This window comes from Bicyclus anynana, chromosome 20 (assembly GCF_947172395.1).
Source record: "Bicyclus anynana chromosome 20, ilBicAnyn1.1, whole genome shotgun sequence".
Classification (NCBI taxonomy): Eukaryota; Metazoa; Arthropoda; class Insecta; order Lepidoptera; family Nymphalidae; genus Bicyclus; species Bicyclus anynana.
The window spans coordinates 4,243,916-4,270,723 of NC_069102.1; the positions used below are offsets into that span (position 1 = coordinate 4,243,916).

Genomic DNA, 26,808 nt, shown 5'->3' on the forward strand with positions numbered 1-26,808 from the left:
GGCAACCTTTATTATTTAATTATTTATTTAAGGAGGTTAAATAAATAAAATAAATAATAATCGTGTAAGTAATACTATCCTCTTTGTTTGAAAGTGGTCAAATCGTGCGTGGCAGGGATGGCAGCTTTTCGTGTTAAGCCAGCCACACACGGTCGGTATTTACGAGTAGGTACTTTTTTTCTTTGGTAAAATAAAAAAACTTCACAAATCAGAATTAGGAAATTATATTTCTCAACTTGTTACAAACACTTATAATTCTAACTTTATATTCACTTAGTACGTTCTCCTTAACTTGACTTAGTTGTTCAACATCTGATTCTATTTTCCTAATAAGGTTATCAATATTAAAATCCAACTTTGCCTTCTTACACAATGGCTCCTCTATATCAGTTCCTTCAAACAACGATTGAATATCTCCTACATCGAAGTTATTTTTCTTTTCACGTATATTCTCTTGAATTTCACTCCCAATAAATGTTTGTCTGTCTGTATGTTCGTTATCTATACATTTATGTATGTACTTATTTTTGGCGTTCAAATCTAACTGTTTATGCCATTCTTCTATATCACTTAACTTGTTTTTAAAATCAATAAAGTTATTGGATTTTGATTGTTTCAGAACTGGCATTAGTAATTTGCTTATGTTATCATCAGATACAATTGCATGGAAAATGTATGGCTGTATATCACAGTGCTCTAAAAGATTCGTTACTGTATCAGTGAAAATAGATCTAATAGCAAAGTTGTCTACAGTTTTGATTAGCGATAATTTGCAAAATAACTTAAATAAAAGATGGAAGATATCGTTGTTTTCAGTGAGCAGAATTTTTGAGATAATATTCTGTATCTGAAATATCAAAATATTATAATTAGACACTATAATATTGTTAAGAACGATGAAATCATACATACGATCAAAAGTTGTCTTAAGGACAAATTTCACCTCATGACTCAGACACGCACCGGTGAAGGATCAGCATAATTTCGTTGAAATAACTAAGTTAGATGATCACATTTACGAAAATGTGATGAAAAACGATGAAGTGGATTATGTAACTCGGTGTATCATTCAAATAATATTTCACTACATCGTTTTTATCGCATTGTCGTAATTGTAATCATCTAACATAGTTATTTCAACGAAATGATCATATTACTCCAAATAGCTGTGATTTTTTCGTTTCACGATCATCTTGACTTATTGCTACTACCATTTCTATTAAAATGTATATGTTTCAACGAAATGGCATAAGTATCTTAATTATGCCATTTCGTTGAAAATACGATGTTAGATGATTGCATAAACGATAATATGATGAAAAAAGTTGTAGTGACTTGTTATTTGAATGGTACACCGAGATACCTACATAATAACCCTACACAAAGTCCCAGATTTGAGTGCTGAATCGTGCTATGAAATAATACTAAAAAATTGTTTCACTTTGATAATGATGAAATGACAGAAACACCTAACATACTTACTTTTGCTAAAAACTCTTGTCGATCAATTTTGTTTGCATAGCAAATGGTTAGTGAAGAGAGAGCTTTTAAGTATCTGTACAATAGACAATGATGGAACTGTAAAATATTACTACACTCTGGACACAGCCTAAGCCATGCTGATAACAAATAGTCCTCGAGTCTTGGATTCCTCTCTGTTAAAGGGTAAGACGATGCCAACAATGTATATTTAATCTGTAAAATTGATATATGTGACAATTGGTTAATTATTACACAGATTAATCAATAATATATTTTAAGAAATTAAATATCACGTGTCTCAATCGGTGAAGGAAAACATCATGAGGAAACCTGCATACCAAAGAATTATCTTAATTCTTCGCGTGTGTGAAGTCTGCCAATCCGCATTGGGCCAGCGTGGTGGACTATTGGCCTTACCCCTCTCATTTTGAGAGGAGACTCGAGCTCAGCAGTGAGCCGAATATGGGTTGATGACGAATCAATAATATACAGATGGAGCGCACGGAACACGACGGTGTCGTAGCCGCTCCAAATACGAAATTCAAAAAGTAATACATTCTCGAGTCAGTACGACACGAACCGTCGCATCAGTAACTTTCAATATTATTAAAAAAATGCGTCTTATGTTTTTAAATATTCTAAAAACTTCACAAATACTAAAGAAAAAAGATTTTATTGGTAACTAGCGGACGCCCGCGACTTCGTCCGCGTGAAACTCGATGTAAACTTTCAAGTACCCCTACCCTACCCCTACCCTAGCCTACCCCTACCCTACCCCTACCCTACCTCTACCCTACACCTACCCTACCCCTACCCTACCCGTACCCTACCCTACCTCTACCTTACGTTGAAATTTTTCCTGAATTTTCTTTGCTATAAACCTCACGGAGCCCGAGACCTTTCCAACGAATGCAAAACCGTAGAAATTGGTTCGTGCGTTCTGGAGTTATAGCGTCAGGAAGGAAAACCCGACTTATTTTTATATAGTAGATTATTGATTATTATATTAATTCGTACGGGAACGCTAAATCGCCTGGCGGTACGTCTTTGACGGTAGGGTGGTAACTAGCCATGGCTGAAGCCTCCCACCAGCCAAATCTAGACCAATTACGAAAACCTCAATCGGTTCAGCCGGGGATCGAACCCAAGACCTCAGTCTTGTAATCTGCCGCGCATACCACTGCGCCACGGAGGCCGTCAAAAGATAAGATAAGATTGTTTAAAAACGTAAATAATTGTAATAATGCTTTCGTAAAAATACCAAAAAATACTTACCAAATCATCTAAGCTCTCTTCACGACCATTCAAAACTTCGTTCAAATTTGTAGACAAATTATTTATTATACCATTATGTATAGACTTTGAAATATCATTTGGTAAATTTTTCAATTTCAATGCACACCAAATTGCAACATTTCTTTTGTCTTTTACACTAAATTGCTTATAAATTTGTATTTTTCCCTCATTATTCAAAGTCTCCAATAACTTCTCTATTGTATAACTCAAGTGGACTTTTTGAGGTGATTCGAGAAACAATCCATGAGTTTCTAGTTTCTGGTGAACTTTTATTAATCCCAATAAAACTTCTAAATGGAGTTGATCACTGAGCCTAGAAAAAAGTATTCATACCTATAGACAAAGTAGAAATAATAATATTTTTTTTTATTGTCTGACCCCAAATCTAAAAGCCTACCTAAACAGAATAGGTGAAGTATGTAGATCCATCTATAAGTATAAATAACTTTAAATAGTTTAAAAAACTTAAAAACAGTAAAATTTAAAAAAAAATACAAATATTGTATTTAAGTCACGTGACTATTTTTTTCGTATTCCTGTCAGCAAACCCTTTCATTTGATATCCATATCATGAGGGTGGATTTCAAACAGCCAGTCCGCTTCTTGGGGAGGCCGCCATATTGGGTTTGTAGTGACATTTCTTAGCTAGCCATGTATTGTCATCAGAACTCAGAGCGTGTGCAAAATTTCATCGGAACCGGGAAGTAAGTCAAATTAAGATTCCAAGATTTTCTGACATACATTTGTTACAAGTTGTAGTGTTTGTCTATATATACACCGGTAGTGGGAGAAAGCGGGCAGTCTGTCATTGTCGTTGGTGGAGATCGGACGTCCGGTGCTGACATAGTGTATTGATGAAGCAGTGACTTACTGCTATTACAGTAAGGATAAGGGACCTTATACAAATGAAGCTAATATGTAAAAGTATGTAAAAAAACTTACCTGCAGAGTAAAACCCATAAGTTGGAAGCGAACATCGCTTTATAGCATTCAGTTCCCAAGAGAGCTTCGTACAAATAGTTCTCCAATATGTTATACTGTTCATTACGCAGAGTACTTGATAACGCAACGGTGTGGAGTAACAAATATTCGTATAAACCACAGTATTTGGTTCCATCTTGTGTTGAATATTTGAATTTTAATCCAATGTTAAACCATTTGTGACCTGGAATATGTTTAAAGAGTTATAATTTATTTATTACTACAGGACACCCGCTACTACGTTCGCGTGAAATTCTGTTTTTCACAAATCCCAAAGAAACGAAGATATTTTGCGGACAAAAGCCTTATGAATTAATCCAGGCAGCGAACATTTTTGGACAAATGTTTGAGGCAAGCTGAAAACTTGAAAAATTTTAATTTTTGAACCCCAGTTTTTGTTACGCCTACATAGACCCCCATCGAGTCATGACACTCCAGACAGCCTATTTGGCTGGTGGGAGGCTTCGGTCGTGGTTACCACCCTACCGGCAAAGACGTACCGCCAAGCGATTTAGCAATCCGGTACGATATCGTATAGAAACCGAAAGGGGTGTGGATTTTCATCCTAAGCCTAACAAGTTAGTCCGCTTCCATTTAAGATTGCATCATCACTTACCATCAAGTGATATTGAGGGTGAATTTGTAAAGAATAAGAAAATGTACACACTTACAATAAGGCAACACTGAGAACACACATCCTATAACTTTGACCTTCATGCTCTGTTCGTCTTCCTTTTCCAAGAATATTTTCATGATGATAATAACAAGTAACACAAATCCCAGCATCTGAGTGTCAGGTGACTTGCGGTCTTCAGGGAAGAATATTAACTGAAAGCCGAATATGGGTTGATAACGACGACGACGAAAATACACGGAGATAAAACACAAGGTTAAAAACACAAGGTTTCATCTGTGTGAAAATAAGGTATATCGCTATGGGATCTTGGTCTATTAGGCATATTATTATCACACAACAAAAAGGGAAATTGCATCAAGTTTGGTGAACATTTATCAATTTAGTCAAGTATTTCTAGAATATTATAGTTCCTTTATAGTCTCTTTTGTACATCAATATACTATATCTAATCAGGTAAGCATTTATATATTGAAATTACTCACTTTTAAGAATTGTTCTTCGTTTATGAGGCTGGCAACAATAAGTTCCAAAGGCATTGATGTGTGTGTGCTCAAAAGTGCTGAAAAATCTGATGATTTATTTGCAGTTACCTCATAATATGAACTATTGCATCTGAAATATAGAAACCAATTCATTGAATTAGTTGTATTTGTGACGTCAAGTAAGAAGCATAGCATTATCTAACCTGTGATACAGTGTACCCATAACACAGTGGTTGTCAGCATGAGGCAAAGGTAACAAGGCCTATATATGCTCATGAGTTTAACAGCGACTATACCCTTTAGACCGAAACAGCAATGCTGATAAACGGCAGTAAGATTCACCATTTACATATACCGCAATCCATAGGTTGCTGGTTCAGATTCGGCTCGAAGGACCATTTTTTTTAAGACTCGAGTAATCACAAAATACACCATTTTTCTGGGATAAATGACTGACTATAGAACAAAGATGCGGATATCGTTATAAAGTTCGTTATTTCCAGTTGCCATTACATTTTATTATTCAATATGAATATCATCATAGACATATTATGTGTGTAAGTCGTTGCTTTAATTAGCTAACAATACCTACATGGAACCACATATATATAAAAAACACTTACAAGCCAACGTAAAGTAGCAGCTTCAAGACGTCTTCATAGTTATTCTTGTCAGAACCTTTGAAAGTATTGCAAATACGCAGAAGTATCTTAAAAGAAAAATTTGCCACTTTTAAAGACCTTAAAACTGTTTTGTCTTCTTTTGCCTGTAAAAAATAACATTCAAATAAACAGCGTGTATGAGGTTCTTTTTTATTTTATGAAAAACCTCTTTTACCTCTTTTATTGCAACCTAATGCCGTCTAAGATGGAAGCGGGTTTACTTGGAATAGTTACAAGTATATTTTATGCATAATATTTTTACTTCAGACGGTTTCTACGCAGCATCGTACTGGAACGCTAAATCACTTGGCGGTACGTCTTTTCCGGTAGGATCGCAAATAGCCACGGCTACTGCCAGAACAGACCTGAGCCAGTTCAGAAAATATAATCACTAGACTGATCCATTCTGGGAATAGAACCCAAGACCTCTTTTAAAACCACCACATTACCGAGCCAAATAGGTCGTCCAATTACTGGAAAACGATAGTCAAGTCAATATTCATTTATTTTTAATTAGGCTTAGTTTACAAGCAGTTTCGATACGTCAGGAGTACATATTATAAGAATATTACCGAATCATTTCACCGCGGCTAGTTGCCTCAACTGGTGACAGAAATGTTGGCACATTTTTTGCGCAAAGGATCAGCCTGGCTGTCCAGCGCAGAAATGCAGCCAGTATTCTTGCCACCATTCCACGTGTGTATGATTTGTATAGTTATTAGGATAAGTCAGCCTAAGTTCCTTATTGTATTCTTTCTCAATAAAAAAATATGGTGACAATAATTGTCAAAAACTTAAAATTAAATTTACAAGAGTCGAAAACACCTTGGTCCGAGAAGAGCCCACAACAAACTCATCCAGGTTAATATTTTTTTAAACCTGGCAGAGTTTATATAAAAAGTTTAGAAAATGTCTGGGACCGATGGCATAAAGTATGGCATATTCTATGGCATAACCTACTCTTTAGTAAAGGTAATTTAAATGTGATACAAGCTCCATAGAAGGTCTGAGGCTTTGAGGCTTTAGGCCTGACCAGAAATGTAAAAACTCTGGATTAAGGGTGTAGTGTTTGTGTACTAAATAGATATCTACATACACTATCTCATGTACATTGGTAGTGGGGGTAATGAGTCAGTCTGTCACCGGCGTTCGACGTGAGAGGTCGTGCGCGGTCTGTTTGCCTGTGTAGAGATGAGCCAGTGTTTAGCTTCTCTTATAGTAAGACGAGGGTCCTTACAAAGGATGCCTACATGTTTTTAAACTTTAATTATTGAAAAAAACTATGGCTCAAAAGGGCTATGAACACAAAGCCGTAAAATTAATTAATGAATCAAAAATATTTGCTTGAAAAGATTACCTCCAGAGCAGTGTTCAAGTTATTTTCAATTGTCGATACTAGTAGCTTACTAGTTAAGTTGAAAATATGTTTCTCCAAAAGGAAACTTGAATATTTCTCACAAATGATTGTGTAGGCCTTCCATTGTTCCGCCATAGTTTTGACATCCAGTGACTGCACCACATCGCTAATTTTCAAATTGATTTCTAAAGCTAAAAAAAACGAAAATAATTAAGGGTTATTAGTACTACTTGGTAAATATTTGTAGTATCAGTATTAGTATTAGTAGTTTTAATAGTAATCATCATCATCATTATCAACCCATATTCGGCTCACTGCTGAGCTCGAGTCTCCTCTCATGAGAGGGGTTAGGCCAATAGCCCACCATGCTGACCCAATGTGGATTAGCAGACTTTGGTCCAGGTCTGGCTGGTGGGAGGCTTTGGCCGTGGCTAGTTACCACCCTACTGACAAAGACGAACCGCCAAGCGATTTAGCGTTCCGCTACAATTTCGTGTAGAAACCTAAAGGGGTGTGGATTTTCATCCTCCTCCTAACAAGTTAGCCCGCTTCCATTTTAGATTGCATCATCACTTACCATCAGGTGAGATTGTAATTTTTCTGTTTCTAAGCAGCATTATAGAAATTACATGAAAATACAGGCATGGTGGGCCCAAACTCCAGTACTAAAAGGATACCTGCCCTTGCTATTTATAATATGCAGATTATAAAGCCCAAAATTATTAATTTAGTACATAAATAACTTACTTTTCAGAAGAATATCTTGGTGTTCCTTCTCAGATAAATCAAATAGGTATTGTTTTTCTAAAGCCATTAAATAAATCATCTGTAATTCATGGCAGTTCTTGAACAAATCCTTTAATTGTTTCTGTACTGCATTTAGAATACCCCCATAAATACATTCACTGAAATAAGACATTTTTTTTTATTATTATGCTATAAATATATAAAAAAATACAAAACGTAACATATACATCAGCCTGCCTACCCACATTCGAGCAGCGTGGTGGGTCCAAGTTCCATAATATACTCTCTCATATAAGAAACAAACACTAGCCCTTTCGTGGCTATGTAAAATATATGCTAATAATAATATAATACTAGCTGATACACGCGACTATAAATATAAAGAGATATAATGTTTGTGAGTTTGTACTTGTAGGGGGTATCTTTGGATCTACAGAATTGATTTTGAAATTTCTTGTGCCACTAGAAAGTTGTGTTATTTATGTGGCTATATTTTTATGCACATATTCCCATGGGAACGGGAACTACACCGGTGACCATCCATTTTGGAAGTTGGTTAAAAAGCTAATACAAATATAATAAGCTTACCTGTCTTTACAATGAGTGAAGACAGATAATATAATGTTTCCAGTGTAAGTGCTGAAATTATTTACTGTCTTAACTGTGATGCTGACAGACTCCATGACTGACTTAATAAAATTAGATAATATTTGTAGAATGGACGCTGCATTTTCTATGTATCCACGCAGTTCATTTAAATGTGTGCTTGCATCTTCTAATAGAGGCACAATTAGACTGAGGCCCTGAAAAAAATGTTTTTGTAAATTTTAAATGTTAAACAAATTATAGGTATAAAAGTTTACACCAAGAAAATAATTGATAAAGTAGCATTAACAACTAAATATGTATTATTAGCAGAAGGTTTCCGAAGTGGATTAAAAAAAAAATGAGAAAATCAATGTTGAACAAAGGTTTCACAATATTTGTCAGGACAACTTAATTAATAAATCGAACTCTAACCTAAATAAGACCCTAGAATGGCAGAGAATGCCTTGAGTGAAGTCACGCACTTGTGAACTCTGTGTGTAGGGTTTAGAGCGCCCTTGACTGTTAGTGTTAACAAAAACTCCCCTTTACCACTCTAGTTACTCTCCCACAGATTGCCATATCACAGAAAGTACATAGGTTTAGGTATATATATATATAAAAAAAAGGCTAGGATTTGTATGTAAATAGCCTACCCTAGTTAAAAACCTGTCACTGCATATAAGCTAACCATTGGACTAATGAGGCAGTTATATTAGTAATCTAAGTGAGTAACTCACCTGATCTATACATGTGTTGCAGTCTTCTAGTAATATCGTAAATTTTTCTTCACTTATATCAAGTACATCCACACCTCCTTGTGCAGAAAGCTTTATTTTCGAAACAAGTACAAAATACTTTTCTCTTTCACTCTAAGGTTGTATTGTAAGAAAAACAAGATTCATTTTGCCATTACATTTTTACACAAGCATACTCCCAGAGATTTCACCTGTGTAGTTCCTGGTATGGCAGGTATGCTTTTGATATTAACTTTATTTTTTAATTGCAATTATTATACAGATGGTTGAATTAGGAAAGGACCTGCACCATCTGTATATATTAAGCATTTTAAATCAAATTTAGTAAGTAATGTTGCCTAATAAATTGTATTTTTATGACTTTTCTGTTAAGAGATGAGATTTTGTTGGCGTAGGATGAAAGTCCACACTGATTTTGGTTTCTACACAACATCCAGTACGTTAAATTGCTTGGCGGTATGTCTTTGCTGGTAGGGTGGTAATTAGCCACAGCTGAAGCCTCCCACCTGCCATATACCAACCCAAAGGATAAGTCATCCAGAAGGGTAACAGCACGAGCATAATGGGTACCTTAGCTATGGGTGAACAATGATATGGAGTGTATTTGTTATAATTATTTTATTTATCTAAAATTTAGATTTTATTATTTCTTTAATTCTTAATCTTTCCTACCTACCTTATCAGCCGGTAAACGTCCACTGCTGGACATAAGCCTCTTGCATGGACCTACAAGCACATTGGTTTCGAGCCGCCAGCATCCAGTGGCTCCCTGCAACGTCCAGGAAAGAAAGAGAAAGTGCAATGTCCAGTTGTGAACATTGCACTTTCTATGGCACGCTCTTCCATTGTATGTCATATTTAAGCAATACTAATTAATTTCCCGAATTGTAAGATAAAAAATTAACAAGTACAGTTGACAGCTACACTATATTATCAAAAATAGTTAACACAAAAAATACAATTTTTTTCCCCTTGCGTTTAATGTTTATGTTGCGGACGTCCGCTATTTTAGTAAAAATATATTTTGCACCGAAAATGCAGCAGCCAGGCGCCAGCATCCTTTATGAGTAAACATTAAAAATTTAAAATTGCTAGTGGCGATGCTTTGTGATTAAAAACACTCAAAAAAGGATACCGTAGAGAAGTTAAGGTTATCGTTCGTTCCTGGAAATATATCTGAACTTTGAGAGTTATCCATTACAATCGCTTTTTATTTACAAGTAAAAATTTTATTTAAATTTTAAAGTTCAAGTTGTGATTTTAGCAAAGAGCGGCAAATTTCTCCACAGAGTAAAACTAAAACACAAAAATAATAGCACCAATAAACAGATTAGAGATTACCCATGAACCGTCCACTCAGACGAATTATAAAGGGACCTGCCTCGCTAGAATCCCGTTGTTGTACCCGGTGGTAAGAACTGATTTTAAAGAATCGATGTTTCATATCATTATTGTAAAGTAGGAGTAGGGTAGGGGTAAGGTAGGGGTAGGGTAGAGGTATGGTAAGGGGTAGGGTAGGAGTAGAGTAGGGATAGGGTAAGGTTAGGGTAGGGGTTCGGTAGGGGGTAGGGTAGGGGTAAGTCAAAGTTTATATCGAGTTTCACGTGGACGAAGTCGCGGGTGTTGCTAGTTACATGTATTCCTAATATCTACAGATTAAAGAATATTAGGCAGATAGAGCGCACAAAACAAGACGCTGTCGTAGCCGTTCCAAATACAAGATTCTAAAAAATTCGTGTCGTACACGAAGCGTCGCATCAGTAATTTTTAATACTATTCAAGAAAAATGGCATCTTGTGTTTAATTATTTAATATTATATAAATGTTATTAGTGTTAAATTTTGAAAACAGTTTGTATATGTGGATGTCAAGGAGACGGGTGAAGTTTGTTTTTATGAGTTTCACCGGCTTCACCACGCTGCTTGTAAAGACTGACTCTGGATCATCTTTATTCTGCGTTAATACCTATCTATATACATGTAAGGCCGGTTTAAAACCAATTAAACTATTCCATTTAAAATACCATTAAAAACCAAATAATTATTCCATTTAAAAACCTGTTAAAAACCAAAAAAAAACATTTTTTGTATTTATGACTTCGTATTATTTTATTATAACTACATTTTTTTGATTTTATCTTGATAAGGAGTAAGGATACAATGGAGTACCTACCTAAAATATGTTTACCTGACATGCCTACCTAATTATTTCTATTTTTATTATATACTTACTTACTTAGCTAAAATCTATTGAAAAACTCTGTGTTATAAATAAACTTTTTTTTTGGTATAAAACGATACTAATCAAATTATATCGGTTTAAAACCATAATATGTAGATATATCTGTTACGTGTACTGGGTAATGTAGGCTTTTTTTATTGATTTTCTATCTACCTAATTAAAATGAAATACGGTGACCACAATTTATCGTTTTGTGAAGTACAAAACACATTTATTTTAATTTCGCAGTAGAGTTTTAAACCGTTTAAAATGGTTTAAAACTGCAGAATTTTATTTAAAACGTTTTAAATCGGTTATTTACATCTATACCAATCTACCAGCAGTTTTATTTAAGTTTGCAATTTCTAAAAGCAGAATCTCAAGGAACGCCCTAAACAATCTGATTTCAAGAACAATATCAAAAAATAGAACGTCAAGAACAATCGGATGGACATAGAGAAGTTTCACAGATTTATGTATTTAAGTTTCACAGGACGTAAATAATTCCATAAAATGACGCCTACGTGCTTCAAGGCGGATAATTAGAATGATTTGGAAAGACACATAGAACAGTTTGACAATATGTTATCCTGTATAGCATTTTAATGAGACAAATAAATTTTTATTCCGAAAGGTTCATATTTTCATTGCACTTGTTTAACTAAAAATTATATTGACAATAAGGATGATGACAGTTTTTTAAATTGTATATAAATTAAAAGTATACTAATAGTAAAGCAATTTTGTAAAAGGAACAGGGTATCTGCGATCATTACTTTCGAAGCTACAGGGATTTAAAGAGTCAGATTTGCGGCGCTGCCGCGGATCCCTGAAAAACGCCGCATACAAAATGGCTTGAAATAATGACGTCATAGGCAATGTAGTGATCGTTAGATTTGTATGCGCGTTCAAACAATATTACTAATATCTTTGTTATTTGTGCGTTTATGCTTATAGTTCATATATTAAAAAATGTCACAATTAATGTAAGGAAGCTAAAACTGTATGAATTTTCATCTAATTACGATAAAATATTTTTAATAGATTTTGAAATTTATTAATCTCATTTATTTTGCAAATATCCAGACAATCTTTGCTTTTTATGTATAAATTAGTTAACATTGACCCTATTTACCCGAATGTATCATAAAAATCAATATATTCAAACCTAGTCATCATCCCCATTTAGGGCCGTTCCTCCTTACTCTTTTTTCATTGTCTAAATCAATCTTTTTACCTTTAAATAAGCTAGTACCCAGCTATAAAAGTAAAAACTACTAGTGTCAACCAAAGATTACAGTGTATTATTGGAAATAGATAGGCTACTCGAACTTTTTTCGGAACGAATGTGATAGCGCCATCTAGTGACTAGATACGGTATTTTTAGTACAGTAAAAAATATAAAAATAATAATGCATATTTTTTGTAAAGGAGAGACATTTTTGATTTTGTAATAGTTGAAGAAACCTATTGAGAAAAACAAAAAAAAAAGACAAAAAAGTTTTCCTTTGTTACCCCCGGGCTCGAACTCAGGATTATTATATTGTACCTTTGTTATGCACCACTAGGCCAAATGACTATGTGGAAAATCATTGAAATTAATGTACACTTACTGTTTTTCTTTAATAATCCCTTTGCTTTGGAAATACAAACACATTCTTTCTATTACGCGTCAAAATAAAAGGATAAATAATTCTTTATTTTCGGTTTTTTTTCGGGTTTAATCTTTAAAAACATTCTAGTACGTACACATCATATGTAATTGTATTTACTATCCTGGAATCTTAAATCTAGGATGTAGATGGCGCTGTTTCATAAAGATTTCACGTTCTTCTAAGTTCCCATGGCATGGTGTCAACCACAGACACCGGCTATGTCATTGTCAATGTCATACAACTGTCATTGTCAAAGTCCACAAAAACACATGGGCGTCCGCAATTCCGCATGCTTGTTTTTCACCGGCTGCAATGCAATGCAATGTTTATAATTTAATTTAATAATAATGTCTATTTGTTCTTTTAGTATAATATCTATATACTTTACCTTCCCATAATATAGTGTGTAAAAATGAGTGATAAAATATTAGCCGCGCTAAAGAATATCGAGTTGGAAACGAAAAATTCTGATTTAGCAAAAACATGCCAGCATGTTGTGGTAAATATAATTTTATTTATTTAATAGTTTAACACGAGTTACGTAAGTATATGAAATATTCTAAAAAGGAACATTTTAGAAGGTAATTTTACTGCTAACTATTATCTAGCACTTGTTTTGGTCCAATTATCGCCAGCATTAAATTCTCGCGGATTTCTTATTTTCCCTCGGGTTTAAAATAATTTATCATGATACCCAGTATCGTGCATGCTAAATTATGGTATGCTATATTTATTTAATATTCATTCATATCTATTTAACAGTTTTCTAAACCGCTTTTACTCTTGAAGATCCTTTTTGAATATTAGGAGTAAAAGTAATCAATGTATCACATTTTTATAACCTTTATATAAATGATTTAATCCATATTTCTCCCAATTTTCATAAATCTGCATGACTATACTGGATTTATAAGCAGTTGATATAACCAGCCTGATTATGTTTCATATAATATACTAATTGACACCCCACAGTACCACCCGCATAGTTCCTGTGAGGATACAAGAATAAAATATGTCTTATGATACTCACAGACAATGTGGCTTTCTAGTAGTAAAAGAATTTTCACTATTAGTTTAGTAGATCCAGAGATTAACCCCTACAACAACACAAACATTACCTCTTTATAAAATTTAATTTTAATATATAATTTGGTGAACAATACACATTGAGAATAGCTTTAGTATAGGTATTATGCATCAACAATCAACATGGTTCTAATATGATTTTCTTGCTTATGTGTGTCGGCTGGTATTATTATGTAAAAAGTAGCAAACACCCGCTACTTTGTCCGCGTGAAACCCTACCTCTACCTTACCCCACAACTACCCTAACATACCCCTACTCAACCCTACCCCTATCCTAAGTTTCCTATGTCCATCTCCTGGTTCTAAGCTACCTCTCCACAAATTTTCAGCTAAGTAATTTTAGCCGTTCTTGAGTTATACCCAAGTAATGTAACTAACACAACTTTCTTTGACAATGAGGAATGAGAAAATTGTTTGCAAATAAATCCATTTACAATATTGTTTTCAGGAATCCTTAAAAACTGGTTCCACCAAATTTGAGGATGTGATTGTAAAGCTATCACAATTCATACTCAATTTTGAAGATGCACTGCTGTTCAAGAAGTATCTCTCAAATGTACTGCTGGCGTTAGTCTCCACTCAAATTCCTTTGAAGCCTGTGTTTTCCAACACAAACTATGATCAATGCAATGATTTGGAGAAGACACATCATCTAGAGTACTCTGTTCTTTTATCACTTTTGAGTGATCATCCTGACATACTGCAGTAAGTACTATTTCTACTATTTAGAATACACACGCAAAGTCTTTCTAAATTTCTATTTTTGCCTCTTTTAGTGTAAAATGAATTGCTTTCCCTACATAAAATCATTCAAAATAATTGATTTATTTCTTTATTTGATTTGTGTAGATATATCAAACTCTCTGTCATCAACATCATCATTAACAATCCAAGTTCCATGAGCCATCGGCTCATTGTTGAGAATGAGTCTCCTCTTAAAATGAGAGGGGTGAGGTTAATAATTCACCACTCTAGCGAAATGTGGATTGGCAGACTTCACACACCTAGAGAATTAAGAAAATTCTCAGGTATGCAGGTTTCCTCACAATGTTTTTCCTTCACTATTTGAGATGTGATATTTAATTTTTTAAAATGCTTAATTTATTAAATTCATTCCCCAGACTGGATTCAAACCTATGCTACAGTATCTGCCTATGCCCTCCGAATTGCAGGCAAACCACTGTGTCTGAATCAAAATATTTAATCTATACAATATTAATTTTCAGGTATGCCTTGAAATACTTCCAAATAAATGCAGTCCCTCCGTATGAAGTATTTATACATCATGAGGACTCATACAATATTGCACCAAAGAAAAGGAGGCTTTTGGACTGTAGGCACAAGATTACGGATCACCAGATAGTGTCATGTTGTTATTCATTATTGAGTAAACTCCCAAATGAACTATCTTCAAAATGGGATTGGACAAAATTTGTTAACAATTTTAGCAGTCATGAAAATTCTCAAATAAGATGGTAAGTTAATTTATATCTATACTAATATTATAAAGTTGAAGAGTATGTGTTCTGTGTTAGATAGCCCATTTATCAAGGAAGGCTATATATTATCCCTATATACTTACGGGAACGGGAACCACGCGAGTGAAACCGCGCGACATCAGCTAGTCTTTAATATAAAAAGTTGAAGAGTGTGTTTAAATGAGTTGATTTCTGGAACAATCAGTTGGATTTGACAAACAGCCAGATTCTACAGAAATTGTATAGTGGTAGGCTTTGGCCGTGGCCAGTTACCACCCTACAGGCAAAGATGTGCTGCCAAGCAATTTAGCATTCTACTATGATGCCACATAGAAACTGTCAAGAGGTATGTCAAAATAAACTTGTACCTCTTACAAGTCAACCGGCTCATCATAGTCAATCATAGTCAAGGGCTACCTTGTCATAGAGTAGATAGATAATAGATGTATAGGCAAAGTCCAAGGTCTACCTAATAAGGTTTGTTTGCAATTCAAAAATTAATTAAAATTTTGAAATTAGACTTGAAGACACAAATCAGGATAATTCCTTACATTAACTTAACAAAACGTTAATTTAACGAAACTATAACTCAAATGTGTTGTAGTATGATTTATTTTTGTATGTTCTGTTGTTTTAAAGAACAACCAGATCATGTTGTCTAGTTGTGTACTCTATTAATCTCACAACCAGCTCATAGGAATATTTGGATTTAAAGCTTTTAAATTTTGTGCAGGATGGTAAAAGAATGTATGTCCATACTGACTAATATGACAGAAGCTCAATCAAAAACACTGTCCAGCAATCTTTGTATTACACAAGAAGTTGCTCTGAAAAACATTCCACACACAAAAGAAGTACATATTATTGATGGGAATATAAATGAGCTAGACTTAAATGTGAGCAGTGTTATAAATGTTGATGGTATTCTGCTACCAGTTTATGAAAAGAATAATGTCCAGCCTGGTAGTTTGGTTCCTGTTAAGTCTACCATTAATAGTTTAAGGAGTTTAGCCCTAGCTGTGGCATCAGGTAATCTACATTTTGTTTTTTTTTAAAATAGGTTATGTAGACTTAAATTAGGGACATAATATTTTTTCACAATATAACAGCATCTGTTTTGCAATCAAAAGACTGATTACTTTATATACTAGAAAATATACATAGAATGTTCATTAAACGAGACACTATAGTTTTGGCGTCACAATATTTTATGTAGTAGACAGAAATAAGACAGTAGGGTGTGATTCTTAAAAAAAAAAATACAACTACAGTCTTTCAAATTTCAAGTCTATAGATCAGTTTTAGTTTTTTGCAATAATTGTCCTTAAGATGCCTTTGAGTATTTTATCTATTTCATAGAGTTAATGATTTCTCTACAAAGCTTGACTGATTTTGTTTATTTTTAATAGGAAAAGCACTATTGCTAATGGGTCCAGTAGGCTCCGGTAAGACGTGTTTAGTAGAACATTTGGCAGCTATAACAGGGCGAAAAGGAGTAGCTTTTAAAAAGGTGCAACTTGGTGATCAAACTGACTCGCGAATGTTACTGGGCTCCCATCAGTGCACAGATATACCTGGAGAGTTTATTTGGGTGCCTGGTGTTTTGACTGAGGTATTCAATTTTACAATATTTCTTACAGAAATTACTAAATTGCTTATATTTTCATGTATTTAGAACTTCTTGAGGCAATATCGCAGAGTGTATAATTTTTGTATACATCTTTTGATTATAGAAGTTGTTTTTTTTTTTGAAAATTTATCAGTGTAATGTTAAAGTTGAGATGGAATTTTTTAGGCAGTTCAAAATGGTCACTGGCTGTTATTGGAAGATATTGATTGTGCAGCATTAGATGTAGCATCCACATTGAGTTCTCTACTGGAAAGAAATACTTTATGTGTACCAGGGTATAGAGATTCTTTGCCAGTTACACCAGGATTTCAACTGTTTGTCACTCAAAGGTAAGAATTTTTAATAATCAACTATGATTTAACTGTATCAATTTTGGTTTCAGTAATGGTTACTTGTATTTTAGTAAATCAATTTTGCATTACAAATTTTTCTAAAGCAGGTCCCACACATTGAACTACAATTTTATAAATTAAGAGAAGGCAATAAGTTTAACATCATTTCAATCTTCAATATTTTTTCAGGACTGTTCTTACTAATTACGGATTTCAAAAGAAAATGTCGAATTCGAGTACATTATTACAAAAGCACTTGACTCAAATTAATGTTGAACCATTGTCAAGATCTGAACTAACTGAAATCATTCATGTCAAATATCCTACACTAGCATCAATATCTTCCAAAATGATCGAAGTTTTTATGATGTTTTCTGTAGGCAGTCATGACACTTCTCTACAAGCTACTGATGTAGAGGAGAAAGATACAAATGTTACTCTTATGAGAGGTTCCAGACTTATCTCTACGAGAGATTTAATAAAATGGTGTGCCAGAGCTGTTGTTGGATTCAATGTCTCAAGCCCCGAATCCGCTTTAAAAGTGTTACAAGACGCGTTGGACATATTCACTTGTTCTATATCATTACCCGAGTATAGGCTCGAGTTAGCAAAAAAAGTTGGCACATGTCTAGGGATTGTTGAAACGAAATCTGAATTTTACTGTAAACATTATAAGCCCAACGTATCACTACATCCCAATACGTTAGAAGTGGGTAGAGCAAAAGTTCCAAGAGTTGAAAAACCATTAGATGCTATTGATTTTGAAAACAAAGAAGTTGTATTTTCATTTACACGTCAATCGGCTTGTTTGCTTGAAAAGATTGCGTGCTGTGTCAGTTCAAATGAAGCTGTCCTTCTAGTAGGAGAAACTGGAACGGGAAAAACTTCATCTATACAGTATTTAGCTAAACAAACTGGTCATAAACTAGTGGTCATAAACATGAACCAACAATCAGATTCTGCTGACTTACTTGGCGGTTACAAACCAGTAGATCTCAAGTTTGTGATAAGACCAATCAAAACAGAATACATAGAAATGTTTAAAGGGTTCTTTAATACAGAGAAAAATAAAAAGTTTTTAGGTCACATAGAAACATGTTACGAAACAGAAAATTGGACTTCTTTATTGACACTAATGAAACAAAGCCACAAAGCTGCTGTTAATAGGTTAATAAATGAAAACAAAGAAGAAAAATTAAAAGTTTGGCTAGCGTTTGGTCATAAAATATTAAAATTGGACCAACAGGTGAAAGCGGCATCAAGACTTTCTTTTGCATTTATTGAAGGGTCGCTAGTCAAAGCAATGCAGCAAGGTCATTGGGTGTTGTTAGATGAAATTAATTTAGCGTCAGCTGAAATTTTAGAATGTCTTGCTGGATTGTTGGAAGATAAAAATGAAAGTATTGAATTATTGGAGAAAGGAGATAAAGTTCCAATTAAAAGGCATCCAGATTTTACATTATTCGCTTGTATGAATCCCGCAACAGATGTTGGCAAGAAAGATCTGCCAGTAGGACTCAGAAATAGATTTACCGAATTTTTCATTGACGAACTAACAGAGAGGAATGATTTGATGTTGCTTATTGGTGACTATTTATACCACATGAATCTAAGTGGTGTTATATTGGAGGCTATTTATCACTTTTATGCCAAAATAAAAAAAGAAGCGAAACTGAATTTGGTTGATGGTTCAGGTAATATTACTAAAAAATGGATTAACTTTATTTTAATATAGTATCGCAATAATCTTTATACAAAAACCCTCTACATTTTAGGTAATGCACCTCATTACTCACTGAGAACGCTATGTAGAGCCCTTACCGCTGCAGCCAAAGCCAAATGTGGCACAGTAGCTAGATCGTTATATGAAGCCTTCTGTCTTTCCTTCCTCACTCAATTGGATAGATCTTCTCACCCCAAAGTAGAAGCAATGATCGCTAAGTAAGTACCATAAACCATGTGTAAAAACTCAACTGAAATATCATTTAATAAAAGTATGTTTTCAACTTAAAAGAACTTGTGTCCTTGAAATATGCATAGCTATTATTTTGGTTGCTTTAATTTTTGTTGTATTCTTTCAGAGCGGTGTTAGGAAATAAGAATATTAAATCGGTTTTAAAACAGTTAATTCCTGAGCCACAAACTCAGGGTCAAAGTTATTTGCTCTTTGAAGGCCATTGGATACCACAAGGGAACCTAGAAATTGACATTCCTGAAGGATATATTTTGACACCCACAGTCCGAAAGAATCTGCGAGACATTGCACGCATCATTTCATTAGGCAGATTACCCGTATTGCTGCAAGGAGATACTTCAGTAGGAAAAACATCTTTGATTACTTATATTGCCAAAGCATCAGGAAACTACTGTGTCAGAATAAATAATCACGAGCACACCGACTTACAGGAGTATATCGGCTCATATGCAACTGACTCTAAAGGAAACCTAGTTTTTAAAGAAGGAGTTTTAGTAGAAGCTATGAGAAAAGGGTATTGGATTATCCTAGATGAATTGAACTTAGCACCAAGCGATGTTTTAGAGGCTCTCAATAGAGTTTTAGATGATAATCGTGAATTATTCATTCCTGAGACACAACAAGTAATCAAAGCTGATCCTAATTTCATGTTATTTGCCACCCAAAATCCACCTGGCTTGTACGGTGGACGAAAAATGTTGTCCAGAGCCTTTAGGAATCGTTTTGTAGAACTGCATTTTGATGAAATACCGAGATGTGAATTGGAAACTATTTTACATCAGAGGTGCCATATTCCTCCCACTTACAGTAAAAAGATGATTGAAGTGATGGCAGAACTACAAGTGCGACGTCGGGGATCGGCTGCTGTTCAAGGAAAAGATGGTTTTATTACATTAAGAGATTTGTTTCGATGGGGCCAAAGGTATAAACATGCTTCCAAGGAAATGTTAACTGCTGAAAAATTTTATGATTGGGACCAACATATAGCCGATGAAGGGTATCTCATATTAGCTGGTAAAGTCCGACAATTGGATGAAAGAAATATTATTGAAGATGTGATAGAAAAACACATCAAAAGAAAAGTCAACCCAGACAACCTCTTTAGTTTACATTCTAATACATCACCTGTTACTAAGTCCATTTTGGAGTTGATTTTAAATAATGAACTTCCTATGTTTTCACATATTGTATGGACATACAATTTGCGGAGATTAGCAATATTGATTGCGAAAGCTTTTACGTTTAATGAGCCCGTGTTGTTAGTGGGAGAAACTGGCTGTGGTAAAACAACAATATGCCAAATATTAGCAGCGTTGAGTAATAGACAATTGTTATCTGTGAACTGTCATATGCATACAGAGAGTTCTGATTTCCTAGGAGGACTTCGTCCCGTACGCCAGTATAAAAACGATGGCAAATTGTTTGAATGGGTAGATGGACCATTAATAAAATCGATGGAGAGTGGCCATTTGTTCTTAGCTGACGAAATTTCCTTGGCAGATGACAGTGTTTTAGAAAGACTGAACTCATTACTTGAACCTGAAAGACAGCTAGTACTTTCAGAACGAGGCATGGAAGATAATTCGGATATTGTGGTTATAACAGCCGTTCAAAACTTTCATTTCATAGGAACTATGAATCCTGGAGGAGACTTTGGAAAGAAAGAACTTTCGCCAGCACTTCGTAATCGATTTACTGAAATATGGTGCGACCATGTCAGTTCAAGGGAGGACCTACTAAGTGTCCTTGAAAAGAGTGTCCACAAACAGATTGCTTTGGGTAACCGAGAAGATGGCACATCCGGGATTGGTGCCTGTATATTGGATTTTACAGACTGGTTAAAAACTTTTGAAGTCACTAATAAATTTCCTTTTAGCATACGTGACTTACTATCCTGGGTTCAATTTATTAACATAACCGTTACGAAAGGTATACTAGACGTTCCCGAAGCGTATGTACATGGTGCTTGTATGACCTTTTTAGACTGCTTTGGTACAACTCTGACAGGACATATAGATAGTGAAACTCTTGTTCTTTCACGTGCAAATGCTATTAAATTGTTGTTATCTCAAATCAAAGCGTTTGGAGTCGAAAAAACAGAGGTTCTTAAAGAAATGCTATGTAATAAACAGTTGATACTGGAAGCAGAGTCAGATAACACAAAGTTCGGTATTAAGCCTTTTTTTATTGAATGTGGACCATATGGCACTCTGGAAGAGAAACAAACCTTTACTTTTACCGCACCAACTACTGGATCCAACACTCTACGACTGCTACGAGGCATACAGTTAAACAAAGCTATACTTTTAGAAGGAAATCCAGGTGTTGGAAAAACGAGCTTAGTAACTGCATTAGCTAAATCATCAGGACATCGAGTTGTTCGAATAAATTTGAGCGATCAAACGGTAAGTTTATTCGTTGATTCGATACTGTTGACGTTAGAAGTCATTGTAAGTGTTCTATGTGCATCTAACTGATATTTACTTTTGCAGGATATAACAGATCTTTTTGGAACTGACTTACCTACTGAAGATGGATCATTTACTTTTAAAGAAGGTGCATTTCTTAATGCTCTTCAAAATGGCGACTGGATATTATTGGATGAGCTCAATTTAGCTCCTCAGCCCGTATTAGAAGGTCTAAATGCTTGCCTAGATCATAGAGGCGAAATTTTCATTCCAGAACTTGGAAAATCTTTTAAAGTTAAACCACAGACCAAACTATTCGCCTGCCAAAATCCTCTGAAACAAGGCGGGGCTAGAAGAGGATTACCGGTATCATTTTTAAACAGGTTTACACAAGTTTACATTGATACACTAACTAAAGAAGATCTTTTATTTATTGTTAAAGCACAGTACTCCCAGTTGCCTGAAGAAGTTTTACAGAAAATTGTAGAGTTTAACTGTAAAGTGGCCCATGAAGTCACTGAAATTCAGTTATGGGGTCACAGAGGTGGTCCGTGGGAAATGAACTTGAGAGATATTCAGAGGTGGTGTGAAGCACTTATAAATGATAGTAATTGTGGAAGAAATATTTGTCCTGGAAAATATGTCGATATGTTATATATTAATCGCATGAGAAGTGAAGAAGATAAGGAACGTATGGCAAAATTATATGACGACATATTTTTGCCAAAATTTCCTAGGAGCGATAGTAATCCACAAATCGCAATCAACGATGAGAGTATTTCAATAGGAGACGTAACACTGCCAAGAAGTAAAGAGTTGATGTTTAAAAGCAGGCGTTCAATAGAAACCAATTTGATGATTTTGAGAAATCAATTGCCAGCTCTAAAAGCTTTAGCTCAGAATGTTAAAATGAACTGGTTATCTATAATTGTTGGTCCTACAGCTACTGGTAAAAGCAGTATTATTCAAGTATTAGCAGATTTAACAGGAAATGATCTTCATGTTGTACCAGTAACATCTGCCATGGATGTTTCAGATTTATTAGGAGGCTTTGAACAAGTTGATTATAATAGAAATCTTGAAAGCCTTTATGAAGAAATAGAGACAATAACAATATACATCGTGCGAAATGTATGGGTTGTACAGAAGTCAAACCAATGGAAGTACAATAAATTATTAAGCAATCTCTATCAATACAAATCTCTAAAAAGTAACTTCTTGGATAAGAACTCTACATATGAAGATATAAAAATATTTGAAGAAAGACTACAGTTTTTGTTAGAACATTGTGGAAAATTGTTTGAGTGTGCAACATCATGTAAACTCCCAACAGAAAATGTCGAAAAAGCTAAAAATAATATAGTCAAATTGAAGAATAAAGTCTCAGCAATAATGTCAGTACATGCAGGTGGTAAATTCGAATGGGTAGATTCATTGCTTGTGAAAACATTAGTTGAAGGTTCTTGGCTATTACTAGATAATGTTAACTTGACCTCAGCAGCAGTCCTGGATAGATTAAATGGTCTGTTGGAACCAAATGGTGTGCTGAGCATATCAGAAAGATCTGGTGTAAGTGAAATCAAGCCCCATCCGAACTTTAGAGTTTTCTTTACAATGGATCCAAAATACGGTGAAATATCGCGAGCAATGAGAAATAGAGGCGTCGAGCTATTTTTATTGAGGTCTGAAGATTTGGACTTGGGCTTATCTGAAACAATGAATTATATGGATCTAGTAGCCTTGCTTTCATCTTGTGGTTTACCAAATGAATATCATGACATTTGCATAAGATGCCACGAATCGTTGACTGCGTTTGTACAAGGTTTGTATGTGTTAAATTACTTACTAAATTAATTTTATAAAGTTTTGATTAACGAAATATATTTATTACAGGATTCGAAAGGCCAACAGTATCACATTTGCTTCAAGCGGCACATTTAACTTGGCAACAACTCATTAGAGGAATCTCGAATACAACAGCCTTGCTGAATAGTTTTTCGGATGTTTATATAAAGCCAAGAAGTGGGAGTGATTTTGCTTGCTCTGTTAATATGTCGTTAGCTCAAATGAAAAACACAATGTTAAAAGCTCTGGAATTTGAAATAGGATCCGAAGAATATAAGCCTATCGTTTCAAATAAGATCAATCATACGCTAACAGTAAAAGGTCTGTGTTCGAATGCGTCTTACGAAATTGCTAAACAAATAACCCACGCAATAATAACACAGTCGGCAGATTCTGAAATTTCCCCAGAAAGTGCTACCCATGCTTTGTTTTGCATGTTGACATCATATCAAAAATGCCCTCCAGAACTTTTCCAAATATTTTATTTTATTGTTAATGAAAATGTGAAATTAAACAGTACAAGTAAAATAAAAGCATTAACTCTACAATTGAATGAAAAGGCTTATGAATATTTTCAGAGCAATAAAAAGGCAGAAGCATATAAAAGATTTTTCCCTGAAGCTTACAAAGTCTATCCTGAAATGATTGCTGATATTAATTCTGATTTCGCTCTGCTATGTATTGAATTGCAAAACATTGTTTTGCAATTATTCTTAGGTGATAGTAGTTTTTCTGCACTGGATTACTCAAATGCAGTGTGTGCTGGAAAATTGACGGATGATTTTGCAGAGTATCCTATTTTAAAGAATTGCAGAGGCTACCTCGAAATTATTGATCGCTATATTAATGGTGCCTTAAAATCTACTCCAAATTCTTTGAACGACGAATTAGTATGTCTTGTAATACAATTGTTAAACTGGCGCCATAGATTTATTAAAGTTTGTTCACTACCAATCTTTGAGAAGTCAAAAAGTAAAAGAACTCCGATTCTGAAAGAAGAAATTATTCCTCTATTAAATGTTCATAAAAAGTGGGTTGACAAATATTTACTATATGAATTATTTAAAATGCCATCAAATCAAAGCAACATGGAGAAATTTACCAGCGAAATAAATACATTGATGTTAAATAATGAGAAAGATAATTCTAAAATTGCCAAAGTTGGCAAAAAGTTACGTAAATGTTATGGACAGCCAAAGTTATATCAAAATCAAAATGAATATGATGTGTCTTCCACGAGAAACGAATTATACAGAAGAATACATTTGGATATGACTGAACCCATAGATCGACAGTATTATAAAGTTTCAATTCAACCTGGTTACTTATCAGACATTACACTGGCTTTAGATGTACCTGATAAAGAAGTAATTAAAGATATTGAGGATATGTTTGCAAAAGTTTTAGAAAAAACGTCAGATAGTGCCAAATTAAAAACGAAATTAAAACTGCTTCCTATAAATTTATATGTGATACAAAGGATAATAAACGTCCTACAACCATATCTTCTAAAAGTTGTGAATAATATATCGAATAATAATGAATTAAAAATAGGAAGTCATTTTATTAGTAATGATTGTGTTGAAATTTTGATAAAATTGATTGAAACAGCAAATGTTACAAAGGGATTCCCGTCATCGCTTTTGGATAACTTGAAACTTATTCGAAAAATTTTAGAAAATGGTCCAGATCAAGACACTCAGAGGTACTTTATTCTGTTACTTTGTATGATTAATCTATTCTGAGAAGTCTGTTTGATACATTATTTGGAATGTGTTTTTTGTTAGAAATGTATAAACAATACCTTATAGTTTATGTAATATTGTATTAAGCTAAACTAAACTAGCTAATTTGCTTGTTAATTGTGGTAACAGGTTTTGTAAAAATTTCAGGATTTCATCATTTCCAATTAATTTCTGGACTGATCTTTATAAGATGCTTGCTAGTTCTCCAGTTACTTATCCTGTACCATTTTTGAATCAAGATCATGGGGAGGTCACAGAAACAATTCCAGCCAATTCCAAAAGAATGTCGACTAATCAGCCACTGATGTCTTATTATCTACAGAATTTAACTACATTCGTTGATGTTTCCAGTGAGTATTAAATTATCTTTTATTACCACATCTTACACTTGTGTAATAAAAATAAGATTAATAGATATTTACATCTATTCCTCATCATCATCATCATACTTTATTTTAATTTATGGAAGTATGTCTTTTTATCGAACATTATTATCTTTACAGGTTCCTGCCCTGTATTAGCCTATGAGAAAGTATCTTTAAAAGACTGTTCAGAGTATTCCATGCAATTAAGTGTTATATTGAATATTTTGTGGAAAAATATTGGCGCTTTGGATTCAACAGCAGCTTTGAAACTGTAAGCTATATAATATGTATTATAAGTCAAAAAGATTACGGTAGAATAAAAAAAACTTACTTAAAATCTTTTTTCCAGGAGATCAGATGCTCGGTTTGAAATGCAAAAGTATACACAGCTTTTAAGCTATGTATATTTCATTATCTCAGGGCAAAGTGTTGCTAGTAAAAACTCACAGCCATTGGATAGTCACATAATGCAGATATTGAAAGAGTATTTTAAAAATGATACACATTTCCTTGCTTTGTTTATTAAGGCAAGCGTTATCAATGATACACTTTCAGCTGCCATATCACATTTAAATGATACTCCATCGAAAACGCAAGTAAAAATTTTAACTTCAGAATTGTCCCTCTTAACTAGTTTTATACTAATAAGAATAATGGCAGATGTAAGTCCAATAGATCATGTTGAAAAATATCGTCTTAAAGTTCAATACATAGAAGAAGATATAAATATGTTTAATAAACTATTGTCCGCATATTACGTTCATGGGGTCATATCAGGCACCTTAAATGAAAATAGGAACGTTGAAAAGCCTTCTGACGTGAATACAGATTTTTATAAAGAGGGAACTGAAAATCGAGAAAAGCTGAAAAAGGTGCATCCTTATTGTAAAATCTTACTGGAACTGAAAGAAAAGATAGCCCAAAATGTCCATAAATATGCGTCTGGTAACACGTTTAGGCCCAAAGAACCGTCCTATGGAAACTTTGTTAAGGTAAGATTTATACAGAAAATATTAATTTCTTACATTAATCGTGAATCCTGATTGTTTGATCCTTTTCAGTAAATTTTATTTCTCCAAACA

The 26,808-nt window shown here is 34.1% G+C and overlaps 2 protein-coding genes across 2 annotated transcripts in view; one reads left to right on the forward strand and one right to left on the reverse strand.

Moving 5' to 3' along the window:
- Positions 1-208: 208 nt before the first annotated feature.
- On the reverse strand, positions 209-10,292 carry LOC112053049 (uncharacterized protein C1orf112 homolog). Its single transcript, XM_024092318.2, has 12 exons — positions 10,123-10,292; positions 8,970-9,101; positions 8,233-8,447; positions 7,645-7,802; positions 6,898-7,088; positions 5,502-5,644; positions 4,879-5,008; positions 4,431-4,587; positions 3,721-3,943; positions 2,758-3,091; positions 1,483-1,695; positions 209-847 (listed from the first exon to the last, which is right to left on the reverse strand). The coding sequence occupies exons 1-12, from the start codon at positions 10,183-10,185 to the stop codon at positions 215-217; spliced, it is 2,592 nt and encodes an 863-aa protein (XP_023948086.2). The 5' UTR covers positions 10,186-10,292; the 3' UTR covers positions 209-214.
- Positions 10,293-13,150: 2,858 nt separating this feature from the next.
- LOC112053051 (midasin) overlaps positions 13,151-26,808 on the forward strand; it is a 32,761-nt gene continuing 19,103 nt past the window's right edge. The window contains exons 1-14 of the mRNA XM_024092321.2: positions 13,151-13,361; positions 14,397-14,653; positions 15,175-15,423; positions 16,160-16,455; positions 16,836-17,038; positions 17,222-17,385; positions 17,578-19,082; positions 19,164-19,329; positions 19,470-21,768; positions 21,856-23,593; positions 23,665-25,321; positions 25,509-25,711; positions 25,865-25,997; positions 26,076-26,718. Coding sequence (XP_023948089.2) covers positions 13,275-13,361; positions 14,397-14,653; positions 15,175-15,423; positions 16,160-16,455; positions 16,836-17,038; positions 17,222-17,385; positions 17,578-19,082; positions 19,164-19,329; positions 19,470-21,768; positions 21,856-23,593; positions 23,665-25,321; positions 25,509-25,711; positions 25,865-25,997; positions 26,076-26,718 — 9,600 coding nt within the window. The 5' untranslated portion in view covers positions 13,151-13,274. The remainder of the gene's footprint in view (positions 13,362-14,396; positions 14,654-15,174; positions 15,424-16,159; positions 16,456-16,835; positions 17,039-17,221; positions 17,386-17,577; positions 19,083-19,163; positions 19,330-19,469; positions 21,769-21,855; positions 23,594-23,664; positions 25,322-25,508; positions 25,712-25,864; positions 25,998-26,075; positions 26,719-26,808) is intronic.